At 49.8% G+C, this 18903-nt stretch overlaps 2 protein-coding genes across 3 annotated transcripts in view; one reads left to right on the top strand and one right to left on the bottom strand.

The window, feature by feature from the left end:
- DNAJC16 (DnaJ heat shock protein family (Hsp40) member C16) overlaps window positions 1–7787 on the top strand; it is a 28245-nt gene extending 20458 nt beyond the window's left edge. For both annotated transcript variants that reach the window (XM_006766691.2, XM_006766692.2), the window contains 8 exons: window positions 1298–1428; window positions 2254–2437; window positions 3177–3359; window positions 3511–3587; window positions 4384–4464; window positions 4567–4665; window positions 6414–6584; window positions 7039–7787. In XM_006766691.2, coding sequence (XP_006766754.1) covers window positions 1298–1428; window positions 2254–2437; window positions 3177–3359; window positions 3511–3587; window positions 4384–4464; window positions 4567–4665; window positions 6414–6584; window positions 7039–7432 — 1320 coding nt within the window. In that variant the 3' untranslated portion in view covers window positions 7433–7787. The remainder of the gene's footprint in view (window positions 1–1297; window positions 1429–2253; window positions 2438–3176; window positions 3360–3510; window positions 3588–4383; window positions 4465–4566; window positions 4666–6413; window positions 6585–7038) is intronic.
- A 3266-nt stretch (window positions 7788–11053) lies between these two features.
- AGMAT (agmatinase) lies at window positions 11054–18902 on the bottom strand (the record flags this gene model as incomplete). Its single annotated transcript, XM_006766782.1, has 7 exons — window positions 11054–11230; window positions 11902–11986; window positions 13415–13594; window positions 14286–14481; window positions 15501–15549; window positions 17376–17578; window positions 18820–18902. Coding segments are annotated over 7 exons (870 nt in total), but the record flags the coding sequence as incomplete, so codon positions are not given.
- Window position 18903: the final 1 nt, after the last annotated feature.

Raw genomic sequence — 18903 nt, 5'->3', positions numbered from 1 at the left:
AAGGGTCCCGGGTTCGGTTCCTGGTCAAGGGCACATACCTCAGTTGCAGGTTTCCAGCCCCAGTTGGGCTGCGTGTGGGAGGTAACCACTTGATGAGTGTCTCTCACATCGATGTGTCTCTCTCTCTGTCTCTCTCCGCCCCTTTCACTCTCTCTAAAAATCAATGGAAAAACATTCGTGGGTGAGGATTAATAACAACAACAACAACAACATAATAATAATCTCTCTCTATAAAAGCCTAAGCGACCGTTACAGCAGAACGACTGGTCCCTATGATGCGCACTGTCCATCAGGGTGCAGATGCTGAATGCGGGAGCTTCCCCCTAGTGGTCAGTGCGCTCCCACAGGAGGAGCACCGCTCAGCCAGAAGCCGGGCTCACAGCTGGCGAGTGCAGCAGTGGTGGTGGGAGCCTCTCCCACCTCCACAGCAGCTCTAAGGAGCAGTGAGCCGAGTGGTAAGGAGCAGCAAACAGGCGGGCAGTGAGGAGCAAGGGGTCCCGGACTGCGAGAGGGTGCAGGCCAGACTGAGGGGATGCCTCCCTCCTGCCCCGCCCCCTCAGTGCACAAATTTTGTGCACCAGGCCTCTAGTATAGGATAAATTTGTTACTTTGGAGTTTTATTTAATTGTTCAGTTTGCTACAAATCTTAAACGAAAGTAAATTTGCCTAAAATGATTGGGTTTTTTAATCTGCCAACATAAAACAGTATACAGAGTTTGCCAGTGGAAGGAGCACATGCTATCGTTTGACCTGAAATAACCATAGCATTGCCCCAACCCTGCATTGTTGAAGGTCACATGTTTAGTTGCTCAAACAGATCTTTCTTATGTTTTTATGTTACAACTAGAGGCCTCGTGCATGAAAATCATGCACTTTGGGGGTCCCTCAGCCCGGCCTGTGTCTGAAAGGCCCATCTGCGCCCTCTCATAGTCCTGGACCCTTCGAGGGATGTCCGACTGCCGGCTTAGTCCAAGCCTAAGCCAGCACTGTAGCAGAGGCGGGAGAGGCTCCTGCCACCACCACTGCGCTCACCAGCCCAGAGCCCGGCTTCTGGCTGAGCTACGCTTCCTCTATGGGAGCGCACTGACCACTAGGGGGCAACTCCTGCGCTGAGCATCTGCCCCTGGTAGTCAGTGCACGTCACAGCGACTGGTCATCCTCCGTTCGGTCACTTTGCATATTAGCCTTTAGTTATATAGGATAGCCAGGGTGAGCCACGTTTTTATTGAGTTGTACGTAAAGCTCATTTACAGTGAGAAAACTGAATAAAATCAACTATTTCTTGGTTTTCCTCTAGGCCCCACATACGAAGAAGGAGGTCATTAATGACTTCATCGGCCAAAACAAGTATCTATTAGCAACCAGGCTCACCAACCAGAAGTTGTTCCAGGAACTCTGCCCCGTGAAGCGGTCTCACCGACAGAGGAAGTAAGGCCGGGCTTTGCACTGCTTGTCGTGGCAGTGGAGGGGCCACGGCGCACTTTCCTACAGGCCTTTCACACCTCCCCTGTGGCAGTCGGAGTTTATTCTTTATGTAGCAAATATTGACTGACAACTGTTAGAGCAGTGGGGTGTATTAATTCAGGGTCCCTTAGGACTAAGTTTTGGGTGTGCCAGCCTGCCCTCAGGGCCAGAGATTTCCCTGCCGTGTAACACTTCAGCCGAAACCTGAAGGATGAGTAGACTTCAGCCAGGTGTCAGGGAGAGATGTTTCCTTAAAGAAGCATGGAGTACGAGAGAGTCACTATTCCCACAATAGTGGGGTGAGTCTTTGCGGGTCTCAAATAGAGGCTCTACAAGGGCACAATCATAGGAAGTGCTCAGGAGATGTTGGGAGAGTGGATGAGTGAATGATAAGCTAAACTTCCCAGTGGAACCATCGCAAAGGAAGCCCTTCAGAATGAGGCCCGGCGGCCGGTGAGCTGAGAGGTGAGCAGACGGCCTGCAGTGGAAGAACCAGGCCAGATGGCTTCTTAAAGGCCCATCTGCATCCAGGACTCGGTGACCATTGCCTCAGAAGACAGCCCTGCGAGTGGTAGAGAGTGGTCCGGGAAAGAAGCGTGTCGGGAACGACTTGGAAATATTTTCCCGTTAGACTTTGACCATGGAGTTTCTTTAGTAAATGCATTCACGTCTTTAGTGAATGCAAACAAAGGGTTCCTTCGTGAGCACGTCCTCTCCTTCACCCTCACTTGCCATCACAGGTTCTAGTTATGCCTCGGGAGTGCTGACACTGTCTTCTGTTGTGTGCAGGTACTGTGTGATTTTACTGATTCCCGAGGCCACCAAGTCGAGTCAAGCCTTTGAGGCCTTCCTGTCCTTCGCGCAGGCAAACTCACAAGACACATTGCGATTCATGCACGTCTACAGCAATCGGCAGCCAGAGTTTGCCAACGCCTTCCTGCCAGACAGCGAGACGTTCCGAGGGAAGTCGGTGGTGAGTCATGGTCCCCATCCTGGTCCTGATCTCAGCTCTTGAGGAGCATTGGCACTCGATTCTGTGTCCTCGGGAGTTTTGAATACAAATTCCAGGAAACCCAGAAATCCCTGAGCCTGTTTTGAAAGCCTACTCTTAAAAGTCTTTCACCCTGGTGACCACCTCCTAGATTTTTGGCCTTTTACCTTCACAGAAAGCACCTTTCCTGTGAGTAGAGATTGAAGAGCATCAATCCTTTTCACCAGTTTTTCCTATGGCAGGTCTAGTTTTGCCTATCTAGTTTGCAAAATCTTCCTTAGGCTACCAATAATGTGCTGTCGAAATATCCCCGCCTGCACTCACAGCATCCTAATTGATCTCTCCTTCCTTTCTCCTCCTTTGTCATCACTCTCTACAGATGCATGAAATTCTCTTCATCATTCTGGTAGTCATGGAGAACCTCTCTAAAAACAAAGGGTTTCTTTATTATAAAAATTAGAAAGAGATTATCGAACCAAGCTTATTAAAAGAAAGAGCTTTAACTTTAACAGAAGCTTCAGAAAGTCACCATAAAAAGTCACCATAATTGCTTTTGTCAGAAAAATATAAATCTCTTGTAAATGTTTTATACTCATCCATGTCTGTTTGAGTTTATTGCTGACTTCCTTAGACCCTTTTTCTCATCCTCTCTGAAGAGAAACCAAACAACAGTGACGTCCCATTCTTTGAGAATTCTGGTGGTTTTTCTCTTTTCTCCCAGGTGTCTATCTTTGAAAGGCGCAACATGGGAGGCAGGGTGGTCTATAAGACCCTGGAGGACCCCTGGACAGGGAGTGAGAATGATAAATTCATCCTTCTGAGTTATCTCGAGCAGCTGCGGAAAGACTCCACTCTTCTGTCCTCGGAAGCTGTGCTCCCCGACTTGATAGATGAACTTGCCCCTGTAAGCGTGTGGCCCAGGGGAGTGGGTGCTGGGCAGGGCTGGTGGCTCCCAGGGCTGCACAGAAGCTCAGCAGCAGCGCTGTGTTGGGGTGAGGACTTCTCCCACTGGGGCTCAGGGGCTCCGTCCTGACCGTCATTCATTCTCTCAATAGATTTTCCTCATTCGGTGGTTTGTCACTGCTTTTTCCTACATCTCAGACTGGTTGGAAGACCTGTATTACAACAACTGGTAGGAATGTTGTGAGATGGCGTGTCTTTTGCTCTATTAATGGCAGGATTGCTGCTTTTCTTTTGAAAACGATCTGTTCTTTGACGTGAGTGTATATTCAGCATAGGCAGGTGGAAGAATGTTTACACTTTTTCAACACCGTTCCCCTTTTTCTTTCTCTCCATCACTTCACTTTTTTGTATTTGCTAATTGACTCATTCCCACTGGCTGCCCTTCCTGACAACAGAGCCTGACACACATGTAGTCCAATGTGCAGGTGTACAAGCCAGTCAGGAATTAATTGTTCCTGGCCTGGTACATCTTAACGCCCCTTTTCCTTTTCACTGAATTGATGGGGGTGACACTGGTTAATAAAATTCTACAGGTTTCAGGGGCACAGTTCTTCAACACAGCATCTGTACACTGCATTGTGTTCACCACCCCAAGTCAAGTCTACGTCCATCACCATTTACCCCCCTGTTCATGCTCACCACCTAAATCCTTTATTGCCTCCTTACTGTTGCCTCCTGCAGGATATATTAGGCACAGCCTGTAATACTGAGGCACAAAATTAAACTGAAAATAAGCAATCTCTGAATCCTAACAGTCGGAGGGCACTCTCTGCTTTCCCCACCCCCAAGAACCTCTCTTTGTATGGAATTAGAAAGTGTTTATTGATATGAAAGCTTTTTGGTTTGGGATTGTTTGGGGGTTTGTTCTTTTGAGCCAGAGAGAGGAAACCTAAAAGCATTCACTGATATGTCACAGCAGCCTGTGTAGAGTGGAGCAGGTTGTAAGCTTGTTGTCTTCATTTTAGGCGGGAAATGATACCCCTCCTGTCTCTGGCCTTCTCCGCCTTATTCGTCCTCTTCGGCACCTTCATCATCCAGGCATTCTGGTGAGTCCTCCACGGCCTCTCAGCGTGGCTTTCTGTGGGGAGGGCCCAAACCTCATGGTGGTTTGTCCCCTTTTTTGTAAAACTCCTTTTTTCTCACTTTAGTGACTCAAACTATGATCGAGAGTCAAAAAATCCAGACAAAAAGAAAGCCCAGGAGAAGGAGGAGAGGACCGTGTCCAGCTTCACCAAAGAGAACACCAGGTTTGTCTGTCACAGGGGTGGGGAACCTTTCTCCCGCCAAGGGCTGTTTGGCTATTTATAAGATCATTCTAGGGCCCTACAAAATGATCAACTTAAAAATGAGCCTGCAAACATTTAATTAACTCACCCCTAATGCCTTGGCAGGGCCAGGTCAAATGATTCCGAGGGCTTTATATGGCCCTCGGACCAGACATTCCCTACCCCTGGTCTAACATAATACCACGCCCACCTCCCCCTGGCTGCTGACCCGCAGCCCGTGTGGTCTCATAAAGCAGAGTTTGACTGCGTGTGTATATAGAACTCTGGTTCCCATCCAGCTGTGGGAGGTGGGAACAGGGAAAGTCGCCGCTGCTTCCTGTTCACTGAGACCTCCTTCTGCTCAACCTCATTGGTTTCTCAGTCTCAAGTTTAACAGTGAGGGCAGGAAACAAAGAAGCACATCAGGGAGATGCTAGGTGAGCTGGAAGCAGAGAATGGTGTGTCCTATCCTAAAGTTGCTCTGCTCCGACTGAGAATCTCTTTGTAGGCCCAGGACTGCCAAGCAGGGACCACCCAATCCTCCTAGTGCATTGGGCTCTCGAATCTATATATATATAAAAGCATAATGTGCAAATTGACCGGACAGCAAATGACCGGTCAGCTATGACGCACAGTGACCAGTGGGGTAGACGTTCAACGCAGGAGCTGCTCCCAGCCTGCAAGCCCCCATCGATGGCCTGATTAAGGCCCGCTGGCCAACCTCTCGGTCCCTCCCCCTAGCCGGCCAGCAGGCTCCAATCGCCTGTGATGGGTGGTGGCACCTGGGCCCCGATTGCCCCGCCGGTCGCCCCACACACAGAGGGCCAGGCCTAGGGACCCTACCCATAAACAAATTTTGTGCGCCAGGCCTCTAGTATTAAATAACATATCTTGTCTGGTTAGAACAGTGGTTCTCAACCTTCCTAATGCCACGACCCTTTAATATAGTTCCTCATGTTGTGGTGACCCCCAATTTCATTGTTACAAATTGAATATAATTAAAGCGTAGTGAATAATCATAAAAACAAAATGTAATTATATATGTGTTTTTCCAATAGTCTTAGGCGACCCCTGTGAAAGGGTTGTTCAACCCCCAAAGGGGTCGCGACCCACAGGTTGAGAACCGCTGGGTTAGAACATTAGTGGGTTTTTGTTTTTAATGTATTTTTTAATTCAGAGAGGAAGGGAGCGGGAGAGAGAGAGAAAAACATCAATGGTGAAAGAGAATCACCTGCCTCTTGCAAGCCCCACACTGGGGATCGAGCCTGCAACCCGGCCATGTGCCCTGACCTCCTGGTTCATAGGTCGACCCTCAACCACTGAGCCATGCCAGCCGGGCTCTTTTTTTTTTTTTGTAGAGAATTTTTATGGGTTTATTTGAGCCAAACTGATGATGTATCCTGGGGAGAAAGATCTCAAATGTTCCGAACATAGTGTTTTCTTCTGCTTGGTTCTTTTAAATGTAATGGCATTTTACTACCCTGATATCTTTTTTTAATATATTTTTATTGATTTTAGAATGGGACGGGGAGAGAGAGAGAAACATTGATGAAAGAGAATCATTGATTGGCTGCCTCCTGCATGCCCCTTACTGGGGATTGAGCCTGCAACCCAGGCATGCGCCTGACTGGGAATCGAACTGTGACCTGGTTCATAGGTCAACACTCAACCACTGAGCCACTCCAGCCGGGCCCCTGATAACATCTTAACTCCTCCACATTCTTTCACAGCAAGACCCCTAGAAAAGGCTTTGTGGAGGTGACGGAACTCACGGATGTAACGTACACCAGTAACTTGGTGCGCCTGAGGCCAGGCCACATGAACGTGGTCCTCATCCTGTCCAACTCCACCAAGACCAGCCTCCTGCAGAAATTCGCTCTGGAGGTCTACACGTTCACTGGGTAAGCGCGTGTGAGAGGGAGGGACGGGGAGACAGCAGGCACGTCTGGGAAGGAGGGGGCCGGCGCGGAGTTACATCCTCTCCTCTTGGGCCGGGAGAGCTTTATCCGTGCAGCGCCGTGTTGGCCGTGACCTGTCTAAGCCAGAAGTGGGAGCCATCCTGAGGGCGCCTTCGTTGCCCCTTGACTTCATGCCCCCTCAGTTCTTCCCGGGGCCCTTTCAGGAAACTGACTATTCTCCAGCTCTTGTGTCCTTTCCTGGAGCTGGACACTAAGAGTGACGTGACACCCAGCAAGAGGCCGGGGGTGGGGGGTGTTGCTATTGGGGCGCCCTCAGCTCCCACAGGATCCTGCGTGGTGTCTGCACCTGGCCCGCCCGGCATGAAGTCTGACAGGTATCGGTGTTCCCTGCGGCTGAGGGTCAGGAAGCCTTCAGTCCTCCTCTCTCCCTCCACAGGAGCAGCTGCCTGCACTTCTCCTTCCTGAGTCTCGATAAACACCGAGAGTGGCTGGAATACTTGTTGGAATTTGCTCAGGATGCAGCCCCGATCCCAAACCAGTATGACAAGCACTTCCTGGAACGTGACTACACGGGTTATGTGCTGGCTCTGAATGGCCACAAGAAATACTTCTGCCTCTTCAAGCCCCAGAGAGCCGTGGAAGAGGAGGAAGCCTTGGGGGCAAGTGATGTTGACCCCTCCTTGCCCCCGGGGGAAGCGCGAGGGCAGGCCGGCAGCCTTGGGTCCAAGCCCATCAAAGGGAAACTGAGCAAGCTGTCCCTGTGGATGGAGCGCCTGTTGGAAGGCTCCTTGCAGAGGTTTTACATCCCGTCCTGGCCTGAGCTAGACTGAGGGGCAGCAGCGAGAGACTGGAACGCCTCAGACCCATTGCAGGCCCCTGCGCACAGGTATTTGCAGGACTCAAACTATCACCACGGACAGAGTCTAGGTTTTAGATGATTCTTCTAGAGCAGTGGCCAGAAGAACCTTTCCTTTGTCCTGCTTTGTCCTGTTCTAACCTAGAGTGAAAATATTTTCCTTTGGGATTTTCTTTCCTGTCTGAATGCCGCACTATTTAAAATAGACCGCTCGTCCCTCTTCCCTACGGTCCTCCCGCGCTCACGCCCCCTCCCCTGTCCAGTGTCTGTGCCCGGGAGCACAGACATTTGCCCTGCAGCGGTACCAGGAGCCTGGTGTGCTGGTCTCCCCCCGCCCCCGGCCGCTGTGCTTCTGCTGCGGTGCATGCTGTAACAGTGGGACAGCCCACAGCAGCTTCTGGGCCCCCCGGCCTGAAAGAGGCCGGGTCCCAGCAGTCTCACGTTTAGCGGTCTTTCTGGTAGTAAGTGGCGAACGGATACTTGGGGGGTATCCCCCTCTGCAGTTTGTCAGCCATGGTTTTAAAAGCATAGGGATGAGTGCGGTTCTGCATGTGAGTTCGGGTTTCTTCCCAAGGCAAGAGGAGGGAGGCCTTGGCAGTGACTGAAGTGACCGCTCCCTGAGCGTCCCATCAGCCGCCTCCCCAACACGAGAAGTAGCCGAGAGGGATCCGCAAGGCAGAAAGTGCTGTAACGACTTGAGCCATTTACGCGTATGTTTTTAGATGCCTTTCTGCCTCTGTCAGTCTTAGGGTATGGGTATTAGGAGCCATAACTTTAACTTGTTCTCTGAACGTAGAGATAAGCTGCTATAAGCCAGTAGATGTTAAACTGAAGACAAATTATTCCCTCCTGCCACGAGTGGTGTCTCTTTAGTAAAATACCAGTCACGTCTGTGTATCAAGGAACCTAACATTTCCCAGCAATCGTATTTTGAGCAGTTACCCCAAAAGTGCTGTATCTTCAAGTCCTCCTTTGTGACAAGTGAACCAAGACTTGTTCTACACTCCTGTTTTGCAAAAGGCTTATTACTTTGAGCTGCTGCCTGTATGTGGATGTCTCGTCTTCATCGTCTCACTCTTCACTGACAGCTGCTCCACCAGTAGCAGGTCAGTCCTGGCACCAGCTTGCTGAGCTCGGGGTGAGATGGACGCCAGGCTGGGTCACTCCAGCCGCTGGAGAGCTTCCCTTTTCTCTTTCGGGCAAAACCACCAGTGGGGTGTGGACAGCCTCAAAGAGTGGTCTATTCCATCGTCAAAGCAGATGGCCCCTTACTGGCAATTTGTAAAGTGAAAGGTCAAAATCAGCGATGGGACAAAATAAGTTAGTATTTTCTTTAATCATAACTGGTTTAAACTAAGCCATTTGGATCCCGAATGACTTAAATACTGAGCTACAGTGACAAGTAGTCAATTCTTTGAGCCCAGGAATTGCTGTAGTTGTCATGGAGTCTGCAGCTTTATGGAGAAGGCGAAGAACCACTGCCAGGCTTCCTTCCCCACCTGGTCCTCCAGAAGTGGACGCTGACTCTGAGGGCCGCCTCGCATGGCACCTGACCAGGGAGAAGTGATCCCGGGATTCATTTGGCTCCTTGATGCATCACTCCTCAAAGTTGTTTTCTGGGTCTTTTATGGCCAAGTTTACTTAAATGAGTTTGTTTTGCTTTTATGGTAGATTTTAATTTCTGGTACTAATGGGATTCCTGGCCATAATTTCTGAAAACCAAAACCTCCCCAGATTTGATTTTTAAAAATTTCATCATTAAAATAAAAAGCACCTGCCATTTGCACTAAGAAAGGAAAGATAATAGGATTGGAAACATTCCTGGTAAATACTTCAGCCCACCAATTCTACAGATCTCTCTGGGCAGGCATGTCTGCCAGAGGACACTGGGAGCTCTTATTTTAAAATGAACTTTACCCGTGGCCACCAAGCCTTTCTTCCTGAATGTTGTTTCCATTAATTTATTTACTTTTGTGTCAAACGTATGAGCCATTGTCTGCTCAGCCAATGCCACCGTTTCTCTTCCTAATGTATGTAACCACACAGACCCAGTTTTGGTTTCAACTTCCTAGTTTTCAAATATGTATCTTCAAAAGACAACATTGATGATCTTAGAGGTAGCTTTTCCTGGTTGATAGCATCTATGCATCATGTTTAGCAGATGGGGATGAAAACTGGTCTTAAAAGTCTTTGTAGAATACACACCCATTTACCAAATATTTTTTTATTGCCAAGGTGTCAGTGGCACGATTTGTCTAACACAGAGGTGGGCAGCCCCAGCTAAGCTGGTTCAGTGAGCAAGGCAATCCTAATTTCCACTGGGCACCGTGGTCTCGCTGCCAGCACTCACTGACCGTGAAACTTGGTTGTGGTTTTCACGTAATAGGTTGATTTCTTCCTCGTTCAGTACATAAATGTTTTCCTGATATAAAGAAAATAGGATTTGAATGTGGCTGAATGATTTGCCTTGTTTGGGAAATGGGATTAGAAGCAAACACTCCAAGAAAATTGTGAAGGAAAACTCTTTAAAAGCTGATGCAAAACATTTTACCGAATGAGATGTTGCTCGCATCCTAATACCTGCCATTGTCCCTTGTAAACAAATGAAGTGTGGCGACTGCGGACTCTCTGTTCAGTTTGTGATTATACTTTTGAGACAGACCTAGAAAGAAAGTGGATATTTTGCACTTTTGATACTCTTAGGAACAAGTAACTTATTTGGCAAGTGGTGTCCTTTTTATGTTGTTTTTGTTTTGTATTGTGAACAGGCACTAAAGCTGATGTTATTTTTGTTTTAAGAATATTACCGACTGGAAACAAATAAACTATTTTAATGTGTGATGATTACGGGTAGCTCCTGCATCGAGATGATTTATCGTGGACACATTACCAGCAAAACTGAATTTGCGTGTAACTCGGCAGGTGCTTACAATCAGCACTTGGCGACTGCAGATTTCAGCGACGACTGTCCTGGAGGGTGTGGCAGCTGGAAGAGCAGATAATGCAGAACAGATTGAGGAAGGGTCTCGGGGGGCTCCTGGGAGGCCATTTAGTGTACCCTCCTGGGCTTTTGAGTGGGAAGTTCATTAGGATCTGCGTGTGACCTTCTTTCAAAGCAAGGGCCAGGAACGTCCGGCCCCAGGACTGTATAAGGACCTAGAAGTAATCTGGTCTGACCCTGCCCAGGCAACCGCAGGCGGGACCCGAAATTCAATAAATCTAAGCGCTTTTTTCATAGCAACATAAATTTATATTGAGTGAATTATATTAAGCGAATGATGTTATAACTATACAGATGGCCTTTGGCAGAAAAGATGTTCCCCATCCCTGCTTTAAAGGAAGATACTATAGAAATATGGGAGGTTTATACAGTATTATTTCATAGTCTTTTTATTTCATTCCTCCAATTTTTAGATAACTTTGAACTGACTTCTCCATCCTTTCCCCCTTTATCTTCCATCATCTTTCATTAAAGGAAGAAATCAGCACAGCACAAGGGCTACTGTTTTTTTAAATTAATTCAAACTCCCTAGAAATATTAGCGGTCTGGATTCAAGTTCTGCTTCGTGCCCTGATTTTACAGCCACCGCTGACACTTGGAGCAGAAAGTTTTATTGGCACAAACTCTGTAGTACTGACAGATGCTTAAGAACTGGTCCTTGAGGCGATCTGTTATTCTGTGCTGACGAGCACAAGGTTCAGACGACTCTCACTTTGGGGAGAACACACAGCATCTCAAACAGCAGGTTGGCTGCCAGGAGGGCCGTGTTTCCTGCAGAGAAGTAAAACCCAGTGTGAAGACCAGCCCAGGCCGCACCTCCCAGAACTGCTCAGCCCTCCACCCTTCGTCTTCCTTTCCGGGGTCCCGCTTTCCCTGGCATTCTGCCCCATCAGTCATTTGGAAATATTACTTTAAAATACAGAAGTTTCTTTGTTTACTCTCAGAACAGATCTTCCCCAAAAGGAAACCTCTAACAATGGTGTGTATTGTATTCATTATCATCCTCTGAGGTTAGTCGGCCTAACTGTAAAGTTTTCTAAATTAAAATTATGAGGCTGGCATCTGCTTTGAGCATCTCTCCTAAGCCAGCTAATTCCCCACTTCATTGATATTAGTAACTATTATTTATCCTTTGGGAATTCACTTTTCCTGAAATATCAGTAGGATGGCCGTGTGCCACCCTGTCACTAAGCTGCAGGCTTGTTTCTGCCTTTTGCTGACTGGTGGGCAAGCTAATAATACTCAGCAACCTCCAGGCTTTTGTCAGCTCATTAGCTGTGTCTGTAAGGTGCGCAATAACAGGGTTATTTTCTTCACTGGAGGGCGTACTCAGCAGGTTCCCGAGTTACACAGAAGGACCCATCCATCTGCTGCCTATTAACCAGGTTAATAAAATTTGAACTAGCAGCTGCCGAGGGATCACAGGTTTCTTGTTTACTCACCAAAGGGGTCGTATGGCGGTGAGACTTCCACCAGGTCACAGCCCACCACGTTCAGGCCTTGACAGCCCCGGATGATCTCCAGAGCCTGTCCACAATCAAGCCACATGGAAGTCATTGGCCACGAAAACGAACAGTGGACGCCTCAGTGGATTTCTCCCAACACGTGCCCACCTTCCGACTCAAAACTATTGCTTTCCCTCAGTAAGCATTTACTGACTGCCAGGCACCCTGGTGGCCATCACAGCTGACCGATGCCCAGTCCCTGCTCCGGAGGGCTCCACAGTGTGGTGATGGGGACAAGCAAGCCAATCATTTCAATGTCATGCACTAAGGTACTGGTCGGCAAACTGCGGCTCGCAAGCCACATGCGGCTCTTTGGCCCCTTGAGTGTGGCCACGAAATTTCAATTGCACTGTACGTGCGCACCCACACGTGGTATTTTATGGAAGAGCCACACTCAAGGGGCCGCAGTTTGCCAACCACTGCACTAAGGACTTCAGGAAAAACAAGAGGAGCATAGGGTAGGAGCACGTAACAGCCCGCAGAGGTGGGGAAGGCCTCCCCAAGGTGGAAACACTTAGCGCAATAAATTGACCAAGCAGTTGAGCAGGGGAAGGGCAGCCCAGGCCGAGGGGAAAGGCACCAAGACGAAGTACCCCGAGTTAGACACGGCCGGGAGACATGGTCAGGAGGGGATGGTAGGAAGAATCGCTTTGTCTCAAGGAGTTTCCATTATGCAGGTGCAAAGCCCGGAAGGACGAGACGCTGAGGAATGAGGTGTTTGAGAAATCTCTCTGGTGGGAACGGAAAAGGGCTTTGAAGAGGCAGCTGTCACCGCCTTTCTTAGAGGGTATGAGAGAATGATTAAGTTTAAGCAACCTTCATGTCCTCACAGGAGAAATTCGAGGACCTACCATTTAAATATCAGGCACTATTCTAGGCTCCAGGGACAGGGTAGTGAACCAAAGGCCTTCCCTCCTGGAGCTGACCTCACTATAACCACGCTCCAGTCCTGCCTGCCTGCCTTTGTGCTCAGCACAGCCTATGGGAAACTATTTGGGTCGTCCTAAAACTCTTGAACTACCTTGGTAGCTGGTTAATCCCACTGTGCATACTTTTTTAAAATCTAACCCCAAAATGTCCTTGAGAGGGGTACTACCATATGGTTCCCATGGACCAACTACTGCAGAACCAGCAGCAGGAAAATCGAATGAAGAACTGTAATATCCCGGAAAAATGAGGGCCTTGGCTAAAACCCGGTCCTCAGCGAGTCAGTATTCAAACCTAGGGTGGCCCGAGGACAGTGAAGGCCTACGTGCCCTGCTTATAAAACCCTGTCCTGGGAGGGAAAAGGGGATACATGTAAGACTTTCAACAATTTTTTAATCACTACTGTGAGAAAAGAAAAACAAAAAAACATATCCTGATTCCCGAAGACTCCCCACAAGGCCCAGAAACGCGGGGCGTTAAAAATCCTCACCCCCACGAATGGTCGCGGGTGGAGCCTCCGTACCTGACTAGGGGTGAGACCAGCAATTTCCGGTGTCCCTGTCCCTGGGGCATAGGCAGGATCCAAGCCGTCGATATCAAAGCTGATATACATGGGTTTGCCTCCCATCTGCTGCCTCACTTCTGCCATCAGAGGGACCAGCGACTTCAGCCAGCAGTCTTCAGCCAGCACCACCCGGAAGCCCTGGGGACGGAGGCATGGAAGAGTGGGAGATCAAGGCTTCTGCAGGGCACACTGCCTGGGCACTTCCTCCAGGCCAACCCCATGCTAAGCGCTACGTACCCATCATATTGGACCCTGAACCTTCTTGAGGAGGGAACCACCACCCCCATGTTACAGGTGAGGAATGAAGGGACGAGGACGGGCAAGGCAGGGAGAAAGTCAGAGCTGACCTATGGAGACGGGATCAGCAAGCCAAGAGCAAGACGCTCAGGCCAGCTCCCTCGAGCACTTCCTGCACAGCTCTGTCCGGAAGACCGGCCTTGGCATGGGGCCTTGGGCTTTTCCTGTTGGCTCTTGTCGTATGTGTTCACCTGGGAGCCGCTCTGCCCAGCGGGTCTGAAGAGGAGAACTAAGGGATCCCCTCGCCTCCGGTTGGGACCTCCCCAGCTCTTTTCCAAGACAGCAACATCCCACGGGTTGGTTCATCTCTGCTAGTCCCTCCACCCCAGCAACAGGAGGCCTCCTCTGCCTCGTGAACCAACATCCTCACTCCTCTCTGCTGCACATGACCCTCTGGGGGTAAACTCAGCCTTCCTCCCCTTTTCTGAACTTATTAAAGCCCCTCTGGGGTCCATGGCTGCCACTGAGTGAGCAGCGGAGAGGAAGGCACTGTGCAGGCGGGGGACAGAGGGAAGGGCGTGCAGTCTGTCACCTGGTTCCGGCTGTATCTGTAGGGATCCACGGTCGTGGAAGAGCCCCTGATGCCAATCTGTACAACGCGCTTACAGTCCAGAAGTTTCTCCTCCACGCACCGGCGGAAGGGGGCCCCGTGATAGATCTTCTCTCCCAGGGCCTTGTCAGCCGTGTCCATGTGAGCATCCACGTGCAGCAGCCCCACAGGGCCATGCCTGGTGACAGCAGGGCAGCTCAGGGGCCAGGCCTCCTCACAGGGACCGAGCACAGCCACCCTCCAGGCTACCAGAACTTGGTGAGGGTGCGTAGCCAAGCAGGGGAGACCTGGCAACAGTTCCAGGCCTTGCAACTGGTTCCTGTCTTCAAATGACTTCGCATCTCAGAGCCATAAACTCAGATAAGTCAGGCCGAAAATAGACATGTGTTTCAGCTGCCACCTACTACCTATCACCCAGAACTGCCTCACTTACAGACGGAGAGAGCTGGACGGGTGACAACGAAGGGTGAGCTCAGCTGCCATCCTCCAGCTGGAGCCCCGAGAAGCAGCCTGGACCAGCTCTCTCGCCATCATCTTCATCAACCCTGCTAGCCACCCAGAAGAAATACATAATCCAAAGCAACGCTAGGCAAACGCAGCCTCGAGAAAAGACTGTACCCACCCACCCCCAAATCAGAATTCTACCCACATGTCTTTCCCCTCTATGAATTCTGGAGCTGCCACCAACGTGGCCCATCTGTCCCTTTCTCAAACTAATTCACAGTTAGTCAATCCCTGGTAGACTTCTGCTACTGGGAAAGCCAGCTTCTCCCAGCTCTTCTGGGGAAGGGGCACTTGCAGGGAAAAACCCAGGGCCCCTCCTCCACAAGCAGCACCACCGAGCCTATCAGTGTTTAGGGTTGGCCTTTGAGCAAAACAGAAACAAGTTAACTGGGGTTTGGGGCTCATCTTCCCAAAACAGAGGCAGATGCTGAGCGTGCATCCCAGAGCGGACCCAGGCCAAGGGCAGGCGGCCAGAAGTGTTAATAATAGTCTTGGCTTCCAGCTGGTGACTGACAGGGACGCCTGGAGCCCGACCTTAGCTTTGATCCACAGCAGCGACTCAGTGGGGAAGTTCCAATCACCCCCAATAACTGGAGCCAGCAGAGGTCACCTGATGCCATCTAGCAGCAAACAACTCATTTCCCAGCTCCCGAATTTTGAAACCTTGCTTGGGCCCAGAGAGTTGGGACTTACTTTTTTGCCATGGCTTGCAATATAGGATATGTGATTGTGTGATCTCCACCTGCAACGAGAAAAAAAGAAAACATCTGGAATGTGGATAAGAGTAGAGGACTGTGCGTTACACAGAACAATCCTCAACTTGCCCACTTCTGCCGCCCTTTCTGTTAGACTGAAGAACTACAACCCCAGCTAAAATGAGATTTTGTTCCGTGAGGAAAGGGGCCCTGGGTGTTTGAAATTACATTGTCATTTAAAAGAAGAAGTTAAATTAAGGCTTACAAGTAGAATGCCCACAACTGCTCTGTCCAGTAGAACTTTCTGCAATGAATGGACATGTTCTGTAAATGCACTGGTCAATATGGCGGCCACCAATCACACGTGGCTATTAAAATGGGGCTCATGCAACTGAGGAACTGAATTTTTATTTTAATTAAAGCAATAATTAATAATGTATTAATTATTTAAATAATAGTTTAAGTTACTTTTAATTCAAATAGCCACATGCAAGCCAGTGGCGGCGGTATTGGATAGCACAGGCCTAGACAAGTATTCCTATGCATACCTATAATCATAATAGGCAACATTTTTTAAAAATATATTTTATTGATTTTTTACAGAGAGGAAGGGAGAGGGATAGAGAGTTAGAAACATCAATGAGAAAAACATCGATCAGCTGCCTCCTGCACACCCTCTACTGGGGATGTGCCTGCAACCAAGGTACATGCCCTTGACCGGAATCAAACCTGGGACCCTTCCGTCTGCAGGCCGATGCTCCATCCACTGAGCCAAACCAGTTAGGGCGGCAACATTTATTGAAGCTCTAACTATGCCAAGCACAACGCTGGGCTATTTGTATGAATTTTTATTATATGTCTCTCACATAACAGAAAGTGGTAGATGTTATTATTATCCCCATTTTGCAGATGAGGAAATGAGGCCTAAATAGCTAGTGGGACGGTGGAGCTGAGATTTCAAACCAGGCCATCCAGAAACCACTAAGCTCCTCAGGCTCTCTTTGGCAAGCATTAACTACTATCCCAAAAAGGTCTGTGTCATTTGAACTCTTTGTGAACCAGAAAGAAGTAAATGCTACAGTGAGAGTGGGCGAGGTAGGGGAGGGGAGGGAAAGCTTCCGGATACATTGAGGTAGACCCTGCCCAGGAGGAAATCACCATGTTCTCTCAAAGTCATCAACACAATGTCCTTGAAATCTTTCAGAAGTCACACCGAGCCCCTGTTGGCAGCCTTCCCCAGGCCTGGGATCCAGGGCTGGGACAAAGGTGAAGTGGGTGAGGTAGGTGATGCAAAATTTAAGGGGTGCCGAGAAACTCAGTAATCAAGATAAATACTCTTTTAAGGTAACATTAAACAAAACAAAATTTCATGAGAAAAAAAAACAACACCCCTGATCCTGTCTCCCAGGCCCCTTTTCTCTGACTGTCCCAAGCAGTGAGCCCAAGCAGCCCCACCTGGACTCTCCTGTTGCCCCTCCTTGCTTCACTGTCCCCGGCTTTAACAAACACACTTAAAAAAAGAAAAAAGAATCCATGACGAATTTTAAAGAAAGACGGGACCAGTAACAATGCTGTTCTAAGCCATAGAGGAGCCTCAGGCAAAAAAGGAAAACCAGTAATACTGTTGCCTTTTGGGGCACCCCTTAAATTTTGCACAGAGGTGAGTGCCTCACGCTAACCTAATCCTGTCTGTCACACTAGTCCAACATTTAAATACCCTCTCCCCAGGGATTGAGATACAGGAATTAATAATGGGCCCCATGCTACTGTCCCCACATTCCCCAGGGCTTGCCCTGGAGAAGCAGCTGTGTTGGACCACAGGCTAAGCTATCCCTGAGCACAGCGCTGCCCCTGCCCTTGCAGATGCCATTACCCAAGGTCAGGGGCACACAGCCGGCAGCCACGATTTTCTGATAGGCCTCTTGAATCAGGCGGCAGCTGTCCTGAAGGTTGTAAAGATTGACATTCACATCGCCTAGGTCTGCGACCATGAGGGACTGGAAGGGGAGGGCCCCCGTGCTGGGGTTGATTGTCCGAAGCATCACTGATTCCTCCCGGATCCGTCGGGGTCCAAATCTGGAAGAAGATGGAGCGTCCTGTCCTGTGAGCATCCCTAAAGGCTCAGCGGCCCCATCTAGGTAGGGGCTTCTCAGCCTCAGGACCGGTGGCATCTGGGGCCGGGTGTTGCGGGGGCCCATCTTGTGCGTTGTGGGAGGTTTAGCAGCATTCCCGGGCTGTTCCCACTAGATGCCAGTAGCACCCCTTCCCACCAGTTCTGACACCCACAAATGCCTCCAGACTCTGCCAAAAAAGAAAGCCCTGGGGGCAAAAAAACCCTGATCAAGAATCACTGTTCCAGGCTACATAGTGAAGAGATTAAAGGTGGGGGACATGTAATATTCTCAACAATAAAGAGAGATTTAAAAAAAAAAAGAGAGAGAGAGAGAGAAATAAAGGCACAGACTTAGGAGCCCACCCATCACCAACTTCCTAAATGGCAGTGGATAATTTCCTAACCTGTAAAACAGTGACAGTATTTACCTTACCTCATTGTTGTGAGTTAAGTGAAATTAGCTATGCCATGTGCCCTGCACTTGGTAGACTTTTAATAAAGTGGCATTTATCATATAGACCAGCAGTCAGATGTATTGCTGCTGAGCCGAACCAGAAATAGCTGGAGCTCAATAATTAGGACAGTGAATTTTACTGCCTCTGACTTGAATTTAGAAATTGACTTGTATGTGCCCTGCCCAGGGGATGGAACCTGCAAGCTTTATCAGGCCTCTCGCTTTAACTGAGCTACCGGCCAGGGCCTTGATCTGAGCGATTCTTGCAGCAGGTGACCTCTAGGGCTTGAGGCAGGGTCAGCCAGTTCTGCCCGCGCAGATGGACCCTGCCCCTGTCTGTGCGCTGGCGTCACCCCCAGCTCCATCCCCGCCAGGCGGGGGGTCATGGCAGGGAGAGGCTCGGCCGGAGAACCCCTTTTCTTTACCAGCGGATGCCAGGCATGCTGGAGACAGAAAAACGGAAATCCACCCTCACGCGATGAGGGGTATGGACCCTGCCCCTGTCTGTGCGCTGGCGTCATCCCCAGCCTCCATCCCCGCCAGGCGGGGGGCCATGGCAGGGAGAGGCTCGGGCCGGAGAACCCCCTTTCTTTACCAGCGGATGCCAGGCATGCTGGATACAGAAAAAACGGAAATCCACCCTCAAGCGATGAGGGGCCCTTGGGAGCCAGGCGCCAGCTCCAGCCTGACCCGGTGAGCAGAGGCCCCGTGCGTTCTCCAGCCACGTGCCCCGCAGTCCTGGGGCCTTACCTGGCCCCGGGCCGGTTGGAAGTCCCCGTGTCCAGGGGCACCCCCACGGAGGCGGCGTCCAGCCCCTCCGGGGAGGCCTGCACC

This window comes from Myotis davidii, unplaced genomic scaffold, assembly GCF_000327345.1.
Source record: "Myotis davidii unplaced genomic scaffold, ASM32734v1 scaffold299, whole genome shotgun sequence".
Lineage (NCBI taxonomy): Eukaryota > Metazoa > Chordata > Mammalia > Chiroptera > Vespertilionidae > Myotis > Myotis davidii.
This window is presented reverse-complemented; position numbering and strand designations above follow the sequence as displayed.